Source organism: Notechis scutatus, chromosome 4, assembly GCF_049901735.1.
Source record: "Notechis scutatus isolate UNSWTSFEM ecotype Mainland chromosome 4, rNotScu1.2, whole genome shotgun sequence".
Lineage (NCBI taxonomy): Eukaryota > Metazoa > Chordata > Lepidosauria > Squamata > Elapidae > Notechis > Notechis scutatus.
The window spans coordinates 113,999,171-114,020,172 of record NC_142012.1 but is presented as its reverse complement, the minus strand read 5'-3'; the positions used below and the strand labels follow the sequence as shown (position 1 = coordinate 114,020,172).

Below are 21,002 nucleotides of genomic sequence, written 5' to 3'. Positions count from 1 at the left end.
ATGAGTCGCATATTGCAAGAAAAAAATAAGTTACCAGCCAACTTGCTTCAGACTGCAATCATATACACAGTTAGGAGTAAAACCTATTAAGTCATTGTAATTAACTTGTATGAGTTTAGTTGCATAGTGGCATAAAGGAAATTACTGTCTCTGAATTGAAAGTATAAAGTGATAGTGAATGCTCAGAATGTAAAGTGCTTTATTATGAATACCATATTATACATATAAAATATGTACATGTAAAACATGCACCGGGGAAATGTGCAATGAAATCAGAATTAGATATTTCTGTGTCACATACATGCAAGATAAATATTATGAAAAACTGTATAAACAGAAGAAGAAACTATTGTTCACACAACATACTATTCTTACATATAAATCAATGACCAAAAAGAAGACAGTTGTTTTTATCCAAGAAGGGTTTATAGTTATTTCCCATAGTTAGCTGAGAATTTAGAAGAAAGTTCTCTGTCTGTGTGTGTGTGTGTCTATATCTCCTAGAAATAACTCACGGTTCATTTAAGATTAGTTAACCTGCAATTATGATTAAATTTCCAAAGGGGGAAAAATCTTTAAAAATGAAATAGAAAGAAAAGGTGCTAGTTTCTAAGATGTCCCGAGTTCTTCTTAGGTTGATATTAAAATTCATAAGGCAACACTAAGTGGCCAGAACCCTGTCCAACCTCAACATTTTTTCAGGGGTAATAATAATATGCAGCAAATGCAGGCCAACCAAAAACCACTTAACTAATTAGTAGTTGCAGTCACCGAGAAAACATGAATCAACACTGTTATTACAAGTGGCACATTTGAGTGGCATCTAATTATGACTTGATGAGCGTGATACTTGCATTATCAACATTACTCCCGCATCCCATCAGGGACTAAAAGCCGCTGATGGCATTGACTGCAAGAAACTCCCACTCAATGGCACTGCAGCACCCAACAATCTCCTTGGCAGGGGCACCCTCACTAAATGGCACGTTAAGCGTAATTACTGGCCGACATTGTAAATAAACAGGATTGGAAGTGAAAATTGTACCAAGTGCATAAGATACAATCTGACACATTGGAAGTGGCAGCCTTAATTGAGAGTTTCTTTGACTGTTCAAGATCATTTCAACTGCATTTCTCGGAGGACAGTGATTATAACTGTGGAGACAGACGGCATAATGGTATCAGCACTGCTGACAGAGCAGTGAATTAAATTGTATCTGCTGTTGTGTGAAAGCCTTGATGAGAAGTACAGATCCTTAGTGGTCTTATCATTATCACACAATGGTCATGTTGTCATCAACCTTTCTGGCTCCAATTGAAAAGAAATGATTGTGTGTTGAAGCGTCCCCCTCCCTTACCACCACCTTCTATCTCTTGTGCTGAATAGAACCAATTTTCAGAGAGCTATGAAATCACGCTATAGGGCCTAAAATGCAGCTGCCTGGCATACAAACTGGGCCCCATTAAACAGGAATCAGGCACAATATGTGTTTATGCCGAGAGAACAAATAGAAGCTGAGCACAGGCCAAGTTTATTCACAGACACAAAGCCCATGTAGCTCTTCATCAATATAATTGCCTTTTATATTGTCATTTAAATAATGGGCTCCATTATTGCTGTAAAATCCTAATATTCCTGGCATTTATTGCCATGTTTACAAGACATGTCTTTTTTTAAAGGAAGGTGGGGGGGGGGGGAAGAATCAGGAAGAAAAATGAAGAGGAAGATAAAAGAAACCTATGACATTTTACAAAAGCAAATACTACTTTTGAATTTTAAGTCTTAGCTACTTGACATTCTCTGCCTGCTTAATGAATTGCCAATATCATAACAAATACAAATAGGCCATAAAGTATTTGTGCATTTTTATATGTGATACTCATTGCTTTGCTTTTCACAGGAATTTGTCTTATAATTAGAAAATGTTTGCCATTTAGGGTGATATAGCCTAAGTTTAGGATCATTTTGAAGGAGGCATTTCATAAATGACCAATATATAAACTAGGGTAAACAAGAAATGCGTAAATTCCTTTGACAACTCTGCATTAGATGCAAGTTGCTTTGGGTTTTTTCTTTAAAAAAATGATTATTAACCCAACAAAACACACTATATTGACAGAGAGGTAGCATAACAGGCTGTGATACTGTTGTCATCATTCTCAAGAAGCTATTCAAAAGAGCTTTTCCACTCCCATTAGCTGTGTTTTGTTATCCTCAGACCCCACACTGGATCAATAGAAGTGTTGTCTCATAAGAGGAAAATCTGGGTGTTTTGCAAGATGGGTGAGTTGTTCACATATTTACCCCTTGTGCCAGAGGAAGTCAATATCATATCTATTTTATATCTGGTGGTGTCTGATTTTTGTATCACCAGATTTAAAAGGGCTGAAGCTCAAGAAGTCTGCAACCCTAGGCTTTCAATCCATAAGCAAACAGGGTTTTTCTGATAGGGGACATTTCTTCTCCTAACTACATATCAAAAAGTATCAAAAGAATAGGTGCAAAAGGTAAACAAAATAGGATAAAAGTTTCTTTTCATTATAACTCCTTGAAAGAAAAATGCCATTCATTTTTTTAAAAAGAGCTTTTAGTTTCTGCTAACAAGGGGAAAAAGTTCTCTTTCTGACTACTGAAGCAGAACTCTGAATATTTTAAAAATAGGGAAGCCATTAAGCTGATAATGGATGCAAGAAAGTGAAGCAAAAACTAATCAAATGCTTGTAATCCATAATATATAAATTTTAATTAACTGTATGTATAATGTGTATGCAAGGTCTTTTGGAAATAAATCACTCCTTCTCAGACAAAGAAATACTATCCAGACTAATGGAGTTTAAAGACACATTATGCTAGATAAATTATGCCAATTGTGAGTCACAGGAGATTCGAAAGCTAGCAAAATGGAACTAATTCCTTGGCAAGAAAATGCCAAAGGAATAAATGAACAGATCTTTTAAGATGAACTGTACCCTGTAAAAATATCAGACAGATTTTTGGTCAGTCTTAGACAATATATAAGTTATGGTTTGACTTTGTAGATACAAACAGATTTGACTTTAATGCAGAAATCCACCACCATCTTTCACAAGTGTACAAGAGGCAAATGTTTGTAGATAAAATCCATTGTGGGCAGAACAAAAAGTTCTGCAAACATTGACACATGAACTGGAGTTTTGGCTGGCTGCATTATTTTCTGTAGTTTTTTTTTGGGGGGGGGGGATGGTTAGTACTTTTTGAACTTATTTGCTTTGGATCAACTCCAATTGGGTCAAATTGAGCTATGACTCTTAAGCTTACTCTAGTTCGAACAGGGATTTTGAACGTTTTTTAAAACTATGCTATCAGCTCCATGGAAGGGACAATTATAAATAAATCTGGAAGAAAGAAGGAATGTAACTAAAAGGGTTTAAGAAACGCTTGAGTCATTATTTCTTTCTACTATGAGAAAAGAATTGGGAGTAGAATGGATTGTGTCATCCTTGCTCAGTGGGATGCCTATCTGGAAGAGGCACTATGTAGAAGGCCAACTAGTAAAAGAACGAGGTAAAGCAGCAGCCCCCAAACTTTGTGGCACCAACAACTGGTTCCATAGAAAGAGGTTTTTCTGAGGACCAGAGGGGGCGTGGTTTCACATGCTGCCTGCATCTTATGGATAGGGCTTTGCTTGTTTGCATGGCCCAGCTTCTTGCATGTCGCAGCCCAGTGTCGGTCCATGGACCGAGGCTTGGGAACCCCTGAGATAAACTTCTCATACTGTTATCCCAGTGGATTTTGTTGACTCCCTCTCCTTGGAACCCAACATAAAACAATCTATACACAACACATTGGTAATGGTCAGTATTCCTTCCTTCCCAATTGTGGTATATTTAGGCAGGCATGACGACAATTCTGAAATAGGATGTACTTACACAAACTGGAGATATAAATCTAATAACAGTAGTCCAAATTTGTATATTAAAAAAAGCAAGTGATGGAAAATAAATATCCAAAATAGTCTATACACGAAGACCACCAGTGGAAATTGGAAAAGCCGTTATTTATTTATTTATTTGATTTTTATCCTGGTTTTATTATTTCATAAATAACTGAATAAATAACTTTATGAAATATTAAGCAGCAAACATACCTAATGCTCCTTCTTCCTTCTATTTTCCATACACAACAAGCCTGTGAGGTGAGAAAAAGAACAACTGGCCAGTCTCACATAGCCAGTTTTCATGCGTAAGGTGGGACCAAAACTCAAGAATCTCCTGGACATTATTAATTTGGGGTGCTGGGAGTAGATTTTAAAGTATATGAACTGCAAAAAAAAAAAACCTAGAAAAATATTGCCACTTCTCATAAAATAACCTCGACTATTATATGTAGATAGTTGCAGCTTTGGAAAGAGTAAACTGATTTTTGCTGATTTTTAAACCTTACCTTTATGCAGTTCTTCCAACTGTTTGACCACTTCATCTCTTTCTTGTCTGAATTTGTCACACTAGAGAAAAATATGTTTCATATTAAAAAGAATTACTTTCTCACAATTGACAGTAAATAGACCAAAACTAGGAGTTCATTTAAAACTACAAGAACAGCTTACAACTAAATGTGAAAGAAAAATAGTGGGAAAAAATAGGGAAGAAGCAACCATAGCATGGGGGGGTGGGGTGGAGGAAGGTTGTAAACAGCAGTTTGCATGGGAGACAAAATTGTTACATTAATACTGATCACTGCCTTCCAAGGTCAACAAAGGAATGGTTAACTATTCACAGATTTGGAAATGCAAGATGAAAAAGCTTAGATTTTAAATTCTGGAGTATACTTATATGTAAGTATTGAATTGTATGTGCAGCAACAGGCAAATCTTGCAAATGGTTTCATTCTTGTCTATTCATGTAATTTTCTGTTACATTAGTAAAGTCTTGAACAAGAGCTGAGATTGGGCGTTGGTTCTTACCTGATACGCCTCTTCTTGTGGAACTGCGTAGAGCATCCAGAGAGTGGGAGGTGCTCCAGTCTTCACTTCTCACAGGCTGAGCTATAATTGAGGAACGCTCCTCCTTCCTCCACGTGACTCCTCCCTGCGTTCCCCCAGTTTTACGAAGATGAGAGGACAACACCACCCTCTAACCATAACTATTATACAAAACTCAATTATATACAATAAAGATCATTGGCCGAAACAGGATTCCCCACCAGACGGACCAAACAGGGTGGGGCTGGATGCTCTACGCAGTTCCACGAGAAGAGGCGTATCAGGTAAGAACCAACGCCCATTCTCCGTAGAACTGCTGCGAGCATCCAGAGAGTGGGACATACCAAAGCATGTTTGTCCTACGGGCGGGACTCCGTCTGGGTCGGAATCTCCTCAGTATCTCTCGCCACTTGCTGCAGGACTCGCCTGCCAAAGGATGCCTCAGCTGAAGCGTAAGTATCAATTTTATAGTGGCGTATGAAGGGTGACGGGGAAGCCCAGGTGGCCGCCAGGCAAATGTCAAGAATGGAAGCCTGAGTGGCCCAGGCTACTGATGTAGCTGCACTCCTGGTGGAGTGGGCGGTTACTCCACTGGGGACCGGAAGAGCCTGAACCAAATAGGCCTTGGATATGGTGGCTCTAATCCAATGGCCCACCGTGGATGGGGATACCTTGCAGCCCAGCGTCTTTGGCTGAAAAGACAGAAACAGAGACTCCGATCTCCTGATGGACTGTGTGCGATAGATGTAAATACGCAACGCCCTTCGAACATCGAGGGTGTGCCACTGTCTTTCTCTTTCATGCAAAGGCCTTGGACAGAAATTAGGGAGGACCAACTCCTGCGCCCTGTGGAATGCTGAGTTGATTTTTGGCAGAAAGGAAGGGTCTGGTCTCAAAACCACCCGATCAGAGTGAAAAATACACAGGTCCTTTCTCACGGATAGAGCTGCAATTTCAGATATCCTTCTAGCTGAGGTTATTGCCACAAGAAATACCACTTTAAAGATGAGAAATTGAAGTGGCGCCTCCCTGAGAGGCTCAAAGGGAGGCTTAGTCAAGGCCATGAGAACTTTGTTAAGGTCCCATGTCGGTATCTGTGCACCACTGGCGGACGCAAGTTGGAAGCCCCTTTAAGAAAGGCCTTAATTCGAGGGTGGTGGGAAAGAGGACCGAATGGGCCGCCAGCAACCACCGTTGAGAGGGCCGCGACCTGCTTCCTCAAAGTGTTGGGTGATAAGGCCCCATCTAGGCCGTCTTGTAGAAAGGCCAGGATCTGCGCAATTGAAGGAGAACGTGGATCGATGAATGATTTGTGGCACCACTTACAGAAACTGCTCCAGGTTGCATCATAAATACGAGTAGTAGAAGGTCTCCTAGCAGCCAGAATGGTATTAATGACCTGGGCTGACAAGCCCTCCTCAATCAGCCTTTCCCGCTCAACCTCCAAACGGCTAACTGAAGCCACTGTGGTTCTGGGTGAAGTAGTGGGCCTTGTGACAGAGAGATCTGTTCTAGCGGGATCCTCCACGGTGGAGCTACCGACAGATTGCAAAGGTCCGCAAACCACGGTCTCCTGGGCCAATACGGTGCCACTAAGAGGACCTCTGCTCTCTCGAATATCAATTTCTGAATCACCCTGGGGATCAACGGAAGTGGAGGGAAGGCGTACAGAAGTCCGGGAGGCCACGGGCAACGCAGGGCATCGTGATTCTCTGCCCCGTTGGAGGGGTAACGAGAGAAGAACCTTGGCGTTTGCGCATTGAATGGAGATGCAAACAGGTCTACCAGAGGCTGACCGAACCTGGCTGCTGCCTCTCTGAACAGGTGCGGGTGCAGACGCCACTCTGCTTGGTCCAGTGTGGCCCTGCTCAGCCAGTCTGCTTGGACGTTGGAGGTTCCGGAAATGTGTTCCGCTCTGATGGACAACAGGTGCGCCTCTGCCCACCGACACAGCCGCTCGGCCTCCCTCATGAGGAGGATGGAATGGGTGCCCCCTTGATGGTTGATGTGGGCCTTGGTTGTAGTGTTGTCCGTAAGGACCAGGACATGGCGCCCTCTCACCTGAGGAATGAAAGCTCGCAGGGCCAGGTACACTGCGCGAAGCTCCAACCAGTTGATGCTTCGGCTTCGCTCTGCAGGAGACCAAACTCCCTGGGCCGATAGATACTGCAGGTGAGCCCCCCATCCAGAAAGACTTGTGTCTGTCGTGAGAGTGACCCTTTGAGGCTCCTTGAATAGATGTCCTCTGTTGACAGATGGTCGTGTCCACCATAGGAGGGAGGCGAGGACCCTTGGAGGCACTTTCACCACGAGGCCTGATGTGCTCCTTCCTGAACGCTGGTATGGCAGGAGGAACCACTGCAAGGATCTGGAATGCAAGCGAGCCCATGGGATAATAGAGATGCAAGAAACCAGCTTCCCAAGCAGCTTGGATAGATTGAGCAAAGATGCTTTCCCGGTTCGCTGGATAGCCCTGATAGATGTGTGGATACTAATGAGCCTCTCCTGAGAGAGGAAGACTTTCCCTTCAACTGAGTCAATCACAGCCCCTAGGTGGGCTATACGGGTGGAAGGGCTAAGCTGACTTTTCTCCCAGTTCACTAAAAAGCCGTGAGCCTGAAGAACCGAGAGGGTGGTGTTAGTATCACTCTCGGCCTGATGTCGGGAAGGGGATACAACAAGGATATCGTCAAGGTAGCAGTGGATACGTATGGGAACCTGTCTAAGGCGAGCCGCAAGAGCCGCCAACACCTTAGTGAAGGACCTCGGGGCTGAGACGAGGCCAAAGGGAAGGGCTACATACTGGAAATGCTTATTATTATAGCAAAACCTCAGATACTTGGAATACGAGGAATGGATGGGGATATGGAGATAAGCCTCGGAGAGGTCAACAGACGTAAGCCAATCCCCTTCTCTGATGCTTTGCAAAATAGACTGTAGAGTCTGCATTTTGAACTTATGGCGTATGACAAAGCGATTGAGCCTCTTAAGATCTAAAATGGGTCTCCAACCCCCGGAATGCTTAGGCACCAAGAATAAGAGGGAATAGAAACCCCTTCCTCGCTGTGAGGTTGGCACAGGTTGGATGGCCCTAATATCAGACAGATGTTTGATGGCGGAGGCCATAAGGGCCCGCTTAGTAGGATCCCTAGAGATGGGTGAAATCCTGAAATGTTCAGGCGGGGAAGTGTGAAACTGCAGGGCCAGGCCAAAACGCACGGAGTCCCTGACCCAGGCGTCTGAAGTGGATTCCTCCCATTGGTCGGCAAAATGCCTGAGGCGGCCGCCTATGGGATAAGAACCTGCAATCCTATCTGGGTCGGCGGGACGCCCTGTTCCCGGCACCCCTAAAGGGCCTTCTGTAGCTGCCCCCTCTCCTGCTTCTGTCTCCCGAATCACCCCGGTCCTGGTAGGATGACCGGAATGACGGGGAACCCTGAAATCTAGGGGAGAATGATGACTGGAAGGGGGGGACGAAAGGAGCCCCTCCGAAAGGGCTGGGATCCCCTGGTTTCTTGTCTACGAAAAAGCGAGGGCAGGAACTTTTTCTTATTCCGAGTTTCCAGAAGCAATGGTTCAAGCGCGGGCCCGAACAGCTTTCCCTTTGATACGGGGGCTGAAGCCAACTTGGACTTATTTTTGATGTCAGCCTGCCAGTGTCGAAGCCAAAGCAATCTTCTGGCAGTTACGTGGGAAGAGATGGCTCGGGATGAAAACTTAACAGAATGAAAGGTGGCGTCGGCTGCAAATTCTGCTGCTGCCGTGATCTTTGCAATATCCTGATGGGCTCTGGTGTTATCTGGGGGATATGCTGCTTCAGCTGCCTGAGCCACCTCATGGAGGACCAGGTGAAGAAGGAGGCGGCAGTGGCCGACCGAATGGCCCAAGCATCAGATTGGTGCGCTCGCCAGAGCGCCATCTCTGCCCGCTTGTCCTCCGGCTTCAACGCCTCCAGCGCATCGGTAGGGTTGGAGGAAGAGGCTAGTCTTACAATCGGATCATCTACCTCTGGTGTGTCTAACATAGCGGAGAAGTCCGGGTCAAGGTTAAACAACCTCTTGTCCTGGCTAGAGGGGGCGGGAGAAGGACCCACCGAAGCCAACTGTCTGGCGACCAAATCTGAAAAGATCGGGGGGGTCGGAATAATGTCAGTTTCTACCACCGGCTGTCTGAACATTAGGTCATCTGGACCCTCTGGGTTCGATGGAGGAGGGTCAGAGGGAGATTGCAAGGTCAGACCTGAAACGTTTTTTGCCTTGAATAATAAGGACTTAAATAAATGAGGTTTAAAAAGGCCCACAGCAGCAGGTTGCTCAGGAAAAATGCCCTCATCTTCTGACATTTCCCCCTCCATGGGGTCTGCCTCAAGAAAAGGCTCAGAATACTGTAATGACCCTCTATCAGAGCCTTCGTCCTCCTCGAAGGGCTCAAGGCCCACTGCCTCCTCTTTGCGGGTATCCTCCCCCTCTGGGAATGGGGCATCCATATGGGAAGGTACCTGACCATGCTGAGACGCTGGTCCGGAGAGAGACCTTCCGGATAAAGACCCGACCTCGGGAGTCCTCTCTCGGTAGTCCGGTCTGGACAGCTGCTGCATTCCTTCGGCTATACCTTGACGGATGGCAGACTGCATCCACTCTTTAACACTATCTGGGATGATGGCTGAAGCAGGATCTTCAGGGCGTAGGCCTGCAGCGGTTGGCGTGAAGGTCGCCTCGGGCGTACGGGTGGGCTGACAGCCTTGGGTGGTGGTACCGCACCTGGAGGGAGAAGATTGACTTGGCGGGGGTGGGGGGCGGAGGTAGAAGGTAAGGCAGGTGTTACAGAATGTGATTCTTTAGCCCGTTTGCTAAACTCCTTTTCTAGGGCCTTATGGCGCCGTAATGCATCTCTTTGAGAGGTACTGGAAGAGTCCTTGTCCCTTTTGCGAAGATAGTGTGTCTTAGATTTGGCCTTCAGAGAAGAGCCAGTAGGATTGGCCTCTGCCATGGTATCAAATAAAGGATTGGCAACAAGGAAAGGTGGTTGGCATGCCCAGGAGTTCGGCCTACTACGCAAGCCGGTTTTCCCAAGGTTGGGTCACGTCCCCCTTTTGAATAAAAAATTTTTATTCTCTTAATTCTAACTTATTTATCTAATTATTTATTTATTTATTTATTTATTTATTTATTTATTTATTTATTTATTATTATTTTAAACTCTATGTAATAAAAGAAGAAAAATCTATCTAAAGTTATTATTTATATACAAAAATTATTTATTATTTTGTGGGCCGGGCCCAAAAGAAAGGAAGGCCAATCAGACTCTAGCAGTAAAAAACCTACTACCTCAAACCTAAATTCCAAATGAGCCAAATGAACGCTGAGCCTCTGAGTGAGCTATGCGGGCAAGGAAAGAAAAGCCAACAATATCTAACCAAGAGAGGCAACAGGGCACGGAGCCACAGTGCCCTCCAGATAGAAAAATGGGTCCACACGGCCTGACGGTCCCGCTTAAGGGCCTACTAAGGCCTCGCAGCTCACGAAATGCAGTAAAATAAAAATCTTTTATTTTTTTAAAAATGAACCAAAATGGCGCCTGCCATGAGGCACGCTCCAAAATGGCCGCCCGGCTCAAGTGCACCGCTCAGAGACGCACCAGCCCGAATCACAACTTCAAAAAAAAAAAGCAAGAAATACAAATAAAAGGGCTGGGAGAGGGTGCGCTGCTTCCACTAAAAAAGGCGAATACTAAAGGGGGGAGAGAAGCGTTGCTTCCACTAGGCGTTCTGAGCAACACGCGCTAAAAATGGCGCGGGCCAAGCGGCTGAGCACAGCATGCTTGGAACAGCAGAGGAAAAGGGAGGAGGGGTGGGGGGGCGAAAGGGCTCCGTCCCCTTATCTCCCTCCTGAGAGCGAAAATGCTCTTTAACTAAATTTAGGACCACTTTCAAAGCGCAGGGACAAGGAAATAAACGGATCAAAGCAAACCTGACATAGCGAAATGCAAAAACCTGAAACGGCCAAGGAACAGTAGAATAGCTGCCTGTCTTTCTCGAAGGCTGAGCTAAAACTGGGGGAACGCAGGGAGGAGTCACGTGGAGGAAGGAGGAGCATTCCTCAATTATAGCTCAGCCTGTGAGAAGTGAAGACTGGAGCACCTCCCACTCTCTGGATGCTCGCAGCAGTTCTACGGAGAATCTAGCCATTTATGTATGCAAGCTCCAACCACACATAGCTAAGGGTGAATTTTTCCATTTAAACTTAATAGCTCTATGTATCCTATATCCCAAATTCTTTCACATTCAATATATATAGTTTGAATAATTTTCACACAAAAACAAAGAACAGCCTTTACTATGTCTTTATATTTACTTTTGTATTTTTATCAACAGAGTTCACAGGAATACTTGCAGAGTTCCATTAAGGGCAATACTGAACTATTCCTTCCTTCCTTCCTTCCTTCCTTCCTTCCTTCCTTCCTTCCTTCCTTCCTTCCCTCCCTCCCTCCCTCCCTCCCTCCCTCCCTCCCTTTCTTTGATAAATGTAGGGAAATATGAGAGAGTAATAACTAGGATGCTGTGTAATTCTCTCAAGCAAACTGTCTGGATGTACTGACTGTAAAGGCTGAAAAACCTCCAATGATATAAAAACTGTACCACAATCTCATAACTAGTACCAGCTTATTATTTATCATTGGTCTTAGTTCTGTTTAAAAGGGATGCATGGGTTTTTCTGAAATATGTGGATTTAAGCTTGTTTTTAAAGGGAGTCTTCCCAGACTATCCTATTTTTCATCATCTCAGATAACTTACAATCACTAACAACTTTGTGTTGCACCCACTCTAACATGCAATCAAATTACTTTTAAGAACTGCTTCTGTTTTACCTACCACCGCTAATTAAAAAAAAAACACCTAGTAACAGGCTCAGCTCAATGTTTCTCAATTTTGGCATCTTTAAGTTGTATGGACTTCAACTCCTAGTGTTCACCAGCTATGTGATGTGAACCAGATGCAAACATGATTTCTATAAATTAATTATATAAGTGCAAAATCAACTTGATGCAGGATATCCACAATCATGATTTTCTTGGTGTATTTCAAAATATGAAGAACCATAGTGGGAGGAACATGAATTGGATTGTAAAAATAGTTACGGGGACATGAAGAGAACACTTCGCTTCATGCTACTTTCTTTGGAATACCATGCCTTCATAAACAAAGCACTTTTTGTGGCAGGGATGGTGAAATTATAAAAACAATAACTAGTTATCCTCCATTCACCAGGGTTGTCATCTCAATTTGATTCAGCTGTCCTGATTTCATTTCCTTTAACCTCAGAAAAAAAAAAAACCTGGGCAAATATCTCCCATGTTCCACTGCACATATGTTTAAACTGATAGCATCACCAATACCACAAGATAACAATAATTTTATTTGATTGAAATTATAACTACGACTCTTCCAGTTCGCTCCAAATTTAACTGAAATTCTAGGAACCTGTACCTTTCCTTTATAAAAATAAAATAGAATGAGATGAAATCTTGGAGAGCAGCTAGAATTAAATCAGAACCCAACTATATATATGACAATGGAAATGCCTACCATTTTTTTTTTTAAAAGCTTTGTATCCTAGAATAAAAATGGTCAAGGCTATCAAATATAAAGATGCCAGTTGCCATACATCCTACATAATATTCCTTCTTCAATCTCAACTCACATGCATAAAAACATCTACACAAAGGCAAACATGTTTGAATAAGTAGAAGTAAAAAAGATATCTTTATATTCATAATAATGGTTTCTATTAACAACAGAAGCTATCAAAATGCATACACAGTAAGGGAGGAAGAATTACAACCTCTAATATAAAATAGATATAAATATTTCTTGCTTATTTTCTTAATGTACAGCTTCACATAAAATGTAATCCACTTACCTCTTAAGCCATAGTCCTCCTCTACCTTTAGTCAAATTAAACCAACTCAAATCAATGTTTATTATTGAAATAGACCAGCATAAGGCATGGAAAGAATACAGTCAATAAAAGAAGACACAAAAGTATAAAAGATATAAAAGGGTGTAGAGAACATAAACAATTATATTATGGACTGACTGTAAATTAAAGACCATAAGCTTCTATGTTTTAAAGTACTCCATGATGAAAAACTAGGGGCATTGCCAAAAATAAGCTAAAGGGTTTGGCATTAACCATGAGGTAAATGTCATTTTACAATGAATGTTGAATGATCCTGCACAGAATAAAAAAATATTGCATGTTGGGGCCCAATTTATTTCCAAAAGGAACAGGGAAATACAAAATGCTACCATGGGTCCTGGATGCTGTATAGTAGAATGAGGTTTGAGTAATTGTAAACAAGCATTGGAGGAAGATGTATTGCTTCTATGCGCCCCATTGTTACAAGGACATTTTTATTCTGAGAAAGGAATCTTCACACTTCTTTAAGCACACTTAAAGAAGGGTGTGACATCATACCAAAGTAGTGGTCCTTGGTTATCCCAAAGGTGCTTTTCAAAAGGCAACTAGACTTTCTTGATTTTTTTTCCTTCAAAACATTTCGCTTACCCCTGAAGAACTGAAGAAGCTTCTTGAATGAGAAGCAAAATGTTTTCAAGGGGAAAAAAAACCAAGAAAGTCCAGTGGCTCTTTGAAAATCATTTTGTGACAATCTTGATCTGAATGATTGATAATCTCCCTAGACTTCTGGCCTTGGTGAGTTGAGATTCTACTTGTGTTAGGTATGCCACAGAAAAACAAATTACCTCAGATCACAGAGATAAATTTTAGATCAGTTACATATTACATATGCACTATATGGTAAGAGTTCCAACTGGGGGGAAATGAGATTTAAGTCACAACTATCTGGTTTCTACATGGATTGGAAATCATTGTTCATAGTTTGGTGGGGGGGACCCAGGAAAAAGAGAAATGGTCCAAACCAATAGCTAAGCATGGCGAAAGACCCTGTAGCCTTCACCATAGTGAGGCCTGTCACCAGTTGCAGGCACTGGAGATACAGCTAGCAACTTGAAGGATTGTTCTTAAGAAGTTTGATTGTATGAACTCCATGAAGGCAAAATTGGAAAAGGGACCCAAGTGAGTACTATGAAAAAGCTATGTTGCTGGGTTGGCTCCAAACAATTTGAGCTGCATATACTGGCCAACTTTTGAGATCGGTACATGGGCTCTTCTGTGCAGTTTAAACCATGAAGTTCTTGTTAGCTTTCTTGCTGATGGCAGAGTACAGGGATAAACTATTTGAAACAGGAAAACTATTCACTCTTCTGAAATTCCATAAATGAGTTTGGACCCTTTGAGCAGATGAGACATCCATACCTTTTTCTTCAAAATGAAAGTTTGAATCTTCAGTGACAGAAAAAAAGCCCATAGTACTTGCTTTGAACATCACATTTGCCATTTAAAATAGTTCGAAGCTAAATTGAACAACATAAAAAAAAAACTGCAGAAAAATATATATCCAGTAATTGGAATGCAGACATACCTGGAAAGCATGAGATGTTATACAGAACTCTTACAAAAGAAACTGACAAATCAATTACGAAATGAAACATTAAGAAAACTTACAATGCAGATATAGTACATAAAATAAACATGAGAAAGCTATCCTTTATGTAAACAGTGTAAGTGCAATGTTTAGGGAGAAGTACAAGTGGAGGGGATAGTTCCGCCATCCTTAAAAAAAGCACGGTTTATCTTGCAGGGAAAGAAGTTGGGATTGCTGCCTGCTCTTTGTAAGGCAGTGAAGTTAGGGTAGTTGCAGACAAGCTGCTCCCCTCCCTTCCCTTCTCCTCAGGCATTCATCCATTCCCTCAGAACTGCACTAATAGGGGCATTCAGGTTGAGTGCTCCAGCTGCCTGGCTAATTGAGCCACACCCTGGTGTTTTCAAGGACGTGCTGATGTCCAGAAGCAGCTTCACCCCACCCAGTCTTTTCAGCTTACAAAAGCAAATGGTAAGATAGAGGGAGAAAAAAAGGAGGTGTGTATAGCAGGAAAGGTAAAAGCAAAGGGCCTACAGAGGAAGAAGCAGAGGTGACGCCTGAAGAATAGCAACAGCAATAGCGCTTAGTCTTATATACTGCTTTACAGCTCTCTCTAAGCGATTTACAGAGTCTGCATATTTCCCCCAGCAATCCGGGTCCTCATTTTACCGACTTCGGAAGGATGGAAGGCTTAGTCAACTTTGAGGCGAGTGAGACTGGAACTACTGGCAGTTAGCAGGCAGTATAATTAGCCTGCAATACTGCATTCTAAAAAGGGACGCGGTGGCTCAGTGGCTAAGATGCTGAGCTTTTCGATCAAAAAGGTCAGCAGTTCAGCGGTTTGAATCCCTAGCACCGCGTAATGGAGTAAGCTCCCGTTATTTGTCCCAGCTTCTGCCAACCTAGCAGTTCGCAAGCATATAAAAATAAAAGTAGAAAAATAGAGACCACTTTGGTGGGAAGGTCACAGCATTCTGTGCACATTCAGCTTTTAGTTATGCCTGCCACATGACCACGGAAACTTCTTTGGACAGCGCTGGCTCTTCAGCTTTGTAACGGAGATGAGCACCACCCCCTAGAGCCGGAGACAACTAGCACATATGTGCGAGGGGAACCTTTACCTTTATCTTTACTGCATTCTAATCATGGTAATAGCAGCTATTACAAGCAAGCAAGGGAATGTTCATTCAACTGCTAGAACCACAAGCCATGGTGTGCAAGCATATCCCACAATCAGACAGAATCCAATGAGTTTGGAGCTTTGTCTGGATTTGGCAGCAACTAGAAAAAAGCAAGCAAACTGAAACAGCACCTCATCCCAATTCATGCAAGAGTGTTTGGGAAAAGGCAAAGGTCAAGTAGTCCTCCACTTACAACGGTTCATTTAGTGACCATTCAAAGTTACACCAGCACTGAAAAAAGTGACTTATGACTATCCTTCACAGTTACAACCTTTGTAGCATCCCCATGATCATATGATCAAAATTCAGTGTTTGGCAACTGGCTCATACTTATGACCGTTACTGTGTCCCAAGGTCAGGTGATCACCTTTTGCAACTTTTTGACAAACAAAGGCCAATTGTTGGATAAGGTGTGTGTTACAAATAAAGTATTTTGTATAGAATGTTATGCTATGATGTATTCAATACTTAAAGGGCAAAGAAGCAGCTCCTCCTTAAGATGCCACCTCCTTAAGAAGCCTACTCATTTTGGGCAATTTTTACCCTGTCTCCAACTTCCCTGTTTCAGGAAAATTGTTGAGAAGATAGTTGTCTTGTAGCTTTAGAGGACTTTGTATGAAGTGGATTCTTTGGACACCTTCCAGTTGGGTTTTAGGACAGAGTATGTGACTGAAATGGCACTATGAAATGGCACACTTGCCGATGCCATTTAAAAGGATACAACTAGTGCATCCATCCTTGCTTTCCTTGAGCTTTAGCTCTTCAATACCATCAATAACAGTATCCTTCTGGACCAGCTCTAGGATTATGGAGTTGGGGGCACAATGTTATATTAGTACTCCTTCCTCCGAGGTCACTTCTTAGTCAGCGTTTATAGGAGGGGACAGGTCTGATCTACAGGTCCCCTGATGTGGGATGCCTCCTATGGTACTCAGCTGTATATCTCTACCCTTAACTGAGCAAGTGTTGCTGTGGAAGTTCTTCTCAGGGCCTGGAAGCTATGGGAGTCTCAATAGGGAAGAACAGGATTGAGCCTAGCCAGACATATTTGTTTTGATTTGTTAGGTTCTCCCGGATCTGGTGGTTTTCCTTCCTTAGTTCTGTATGGGATTTCCCTACCCAAGAAAATCTTTGTGCAGTTTCGCTTGTAGCTCCAGTTCAAAGAGCAGATGGCAGTCAAGGTCAGGGAGCCTTTGCACAACTTTATGTTGTTGACCAATTGCACTTCTTGAAGTTTTTGAATTGGGATTTATTGCATAGTCATTCATGCTTCTTTTATATCCTGAGCAGGTTACTGCCATGCATTCTAATCAGAGGGATCATCTTACCATTATTTTTACCTATCCCACTGAATTGGGCAGGAAGGGCACACCCTGGTTCTCATAAATCAGAATAAATGAAAATACTAAATCATATGAAAATAAGTACCAACCTCTTCTTGTGTTTTCGTATTTTCTTTTCTCAAATCTTCGTATTCACCAATAGCTATAAAGACAAAGAGGAATAATAGCAGTACATTTAGAAAAAAAAATAAAAGTGTATATGCCTAATATTCCTCACAATTTGTAAGTAAATGAAAAGGATTTTTTTTTAAATGTAAGTTTACTTTTTAAAGAGTCACTCATGTTGGACATTATTTGTTGCTGTGTTCTCATATTTGCTGGGCAAAATCTGACCAATGTGTGGGTAACAATGGTTCTATGGTCTGCTAGAAGAAAAGAGATATACCAAACATCACCTCTGCTTGACAGTCCTTTAATGAGGGGTGTAATTACCACTGCACATAAGTCCCTATTAATATTACAATTTAGTTGAACTTGTCACACATTTTCTGCAGTGTGCGAGTCCTGTGGACAAAGGTATTCACAGTAGGAAATCTTTCAGTAACTACTAACAGGACTACTGAAGACAGTACATCAAACCTGGGGAGACTAAATATGATATATATAATTTGTTAAGGAATGACAATACCTGGGTAGTAGTACAGGACCGCATCTAAGACTTATGTCAGCTTGGAAGCCAAGTAACAACCTTGGAACGCTGACAACTTATATTGTCTTTGTGCCATACTAATGTATCTTGTTGGCATAACCTGAGAATTCTCTTCTTTGGTACTTTTTTTTTTTTTTGCTTGACCATATCCATCCTTTTACGGTCTTACTGGAGAAACCACATACTATTTTGACACAATTTATAAATATATATCTTCCATATAAATGGAAAGTCACTACTGTTTACCAAAGGAATCCTATAACATATCATAAAATAAAATAATGAAGTAGTGGATAGTGAGATAAAATCAAGCTACAATTAAGAACTTAAGTATTTCCTTCTCAGTTTAAATGACTGCAGAGCAACAGTAACCATCTGGTTGATAATAGTTGGACACATCTGCAAGAACATAGCTCAACTGTTCAAAATACCAGCCTTTGAGATCACCTATCATCAATCATTTGGCTCTAATTTCCTTGTAATTGGGGCAGTGGAGGACATTATAAGAATAATGTCCTTCACTTGACCAACATCCCATAGCTGATACATTCTGAATATAATTGAAAGTGTTGTTTTTGGTTACAATGCTTGCTTCCCGAGTAGCCTAGGTATCTCCTCTAGGTTGAACCTGCCTAATCCATGCATTCATGTAGCGAAGAGTCATCACAAGAGGACGTAGACCCCAAAGGAGGTCTACTGTTTTGCAGCTTCCAAACTCAAGAACATCTTTCCACTTAGGCACACCTGGTAAGTTCTTCATCAGCTATCTGCAAGACAATTTAGATGGTACAGACATTCAGAGAGTAGGTGGGGATTTGTTTATTTATTTTGAATGATCCTGAAAAACAATCTGTATTCAATAGCCAATTGTTTTAATCTTGTTTTTGATATGTTAAAATAAAATGTCAGGCGTCTTAGAAGCTGGTATAACACTGCACACAACAAATAAATACAAAAACAACATCTCTTAAAATATAACAATGGAACTAAGAATGTATTAATATAGCATATAAAGGTAATAAAAGACTAAGAAATGATGTAACTAAGTGCATTTGAATTCATGTGCTCCTAAAATACATTTGAGGTATAATTACTGTATATGAAAAGAGTTTGTGATGTTCAGGATAAGCATTTCTCGTGTTCAGTACCATTTTTATACCTTTCTCCTTTTCTGATTCTTTTCTCCTGTATTTAAAAGAGCTGCTAAAACTTACCTAGAAGAGCTAATTCTAAGGAGATATTAGTTATTTATACCCTCCAAATAATGTACAAATGGAATCCTTCAGATAACACATAAATTTTAGATGAACCGGACACTGCAATCAGTGATGTATTTAGCTTCACTAAACTATATAAGGAAAATGCATAGCGTATACCTGTGATGGCGAACCTATGGCACGCGTGCCGGAAGTGGCAGGCAGAGCCATCTCTGTGGGCACATGAGCTGTCACCCCAGCTCAGTTCCACAGTGCATGCACGCGCGACTCCTGCCAACCAGCTGATTTTCGGGTATCTGCTGCACATAGGTGGGAGGGCACATGCGTGAGATGCATGTGCAGGGATCAGGGGAAGCGTGGGGGGTCCTGCAGACATGTGCAGGAGGGAACAGGAAGGGGTCACGCATGCATTGCATTATGGATGCAGGCATGTGTGCACGCTATTGTGCGTGTGCGCATGCACTTACGGCACGCGATGACAAAAAGGTTAGCCATCACTGCCGTATACTGTATCATCTGGTTTTTATTTTATTTCACATAAGATCACTATGGCCCAATCTGTACTGAGGACACCATACATGAAGAGATGGTTTCTTAATCCTTCTACCCAGTTTCTCTGATATTAAAAAAATGCCTCTCCTTCTTCAAAATGCAGTGTTAGAATGGAGCCAAGAGGCATAAAAATGTTGGTAGTTGGCTGTTGCACGTCCCTTCCACAAGTTGTCCTCTCACAAGTACATGGTTTCAAAACAACTAGCCCATCTCTTTTACTCTTTTTTTCAAAAATACATGTAGAATCAAACTTATTATGATGTTATGATTTGTCCTTGAGTATAAGATTTTTTACTTTGTTTTACAAATGTGAAAAGAAGGAATAGATTGGGACTATGGTATGGGAAGTTGGGTCCTTTTTTTTTTTTTTTGGTTCACCACTATTGTCTTAATTGTCCCCATCATCCATATTTTATCTCTATCCTCTCTGACATATGCTCTTTGCAGAGCTCAAGAATTCTGCTCAGTGAAAGAAAACAAAAAAATTACTTGTAAGTATAAAATAAATGTCTATATGGGATAAGTTTCTCAGACTCTCTCTCTCTAAGTTCTCATAGAAAAAATCATTTTAAACAAAGTTTAAAAATAAACTCTAACCACAATCTACTTTCCAGTTTGCTTCTCTTCCCCGCCCCGCCCCCAAAAAAATATATATTGGTTAATAGCTAGATCAACCAAAACAGCAGAATTCCTACAAAGATCACTTTGGATTTTATACGAAAAAGAAACATTAAGGCAGGAGTGTCAAACTCAAGACCCGCGGGCCGATTCAGCCCACGGAGTGCTTAGATCTGGCCCGTGGGCTCGCCCTGGAAACAGCAAATGTGCACGCAAGCCCTCCCGAGCTCCGTTTTCACTGGCAGAGGGTTGCAGGAGGCCATCCCAGCTGAAAATGGAGTTCAGGAACCATTTTTTGCTGGCAGAATGTTCGAGCCACAGATGCCCCCGATATGGGTGATGTCAAGCTGGCCACGCCCACCCTGGCCACACACCCCAGATCAAACACAACCCTGATGCGGCCCTCAATTTAATTGAGTTTGATACCCCTGCATTAAGGTGTTATAGTTTATCCTATATCTCAATGAATGAAGTTAGTGGTATCAGAGCAAATATACAAACTTCATTTAAGAAATATTTGCTTCGTAATCAGTGTTCGGCTTCTCACACTTTTGACTCTGGACTAATGCATTGAGGACCAGTTTTGTTTTCCTCTGCTGAAAGTCTTGTGGGCATCATTCTAACGGATATTGTCCTAAACAACTTGACTCCAATATGCTTAAGTTATTGCCATCTTCTTTCTTTTTCGTTATAATTCCCAAGAGTAGTCCCTTAAGGAAACGGCAATTCACTTTATTGATTCATTAGATCAATTACTAGTCTAGTGAAATGCCCATAATTATAATGGAGGGGGGCCACTGGTAGAGGGAATGTCACAATGTTGAATTCAGACTTCCTCAATCTGCTGCCTTACAAGGATCCTACAATTTCTAGCAAGCAGACCAACACTTCTGGAATTCATCAGGATGGGGAAATACTGTTTTACATTATATTTATTAATTCATCTTTATAGAAAAAATAAAGATATCTGTTTGGGA

The 21,002-nt window shown here is 41.9% G+C and overlaps 1 protein-coding gene across 1 annotated transcript in view; it reads right to left on the bottom strand.

The window, feature by feature from the left end:
• SHTN1 (shootin 1) overlaps nt 1-21,002 on the bottom strand; it is a 92,798-nt gene that overhangs the window by 64,368 nt on the left and 7,428 nt on the right. Inside the window, exons 2-3 of the mRNA XM_026670202.2 lie at nt 17,079-17,131; nt 4,424-4,484 (exon numbers count right to left, since the gene is read on the bottom strand). Of these exons, the coding sequence (XP_026525987.2) occupies nt 4,424-4,484; nt 17,079-17,131 (114 nt within the window). The remainder of the gene's footprint in view (nt 1-4,423; nt 4,485-17,078; nt 17,132-21,002) is intronic.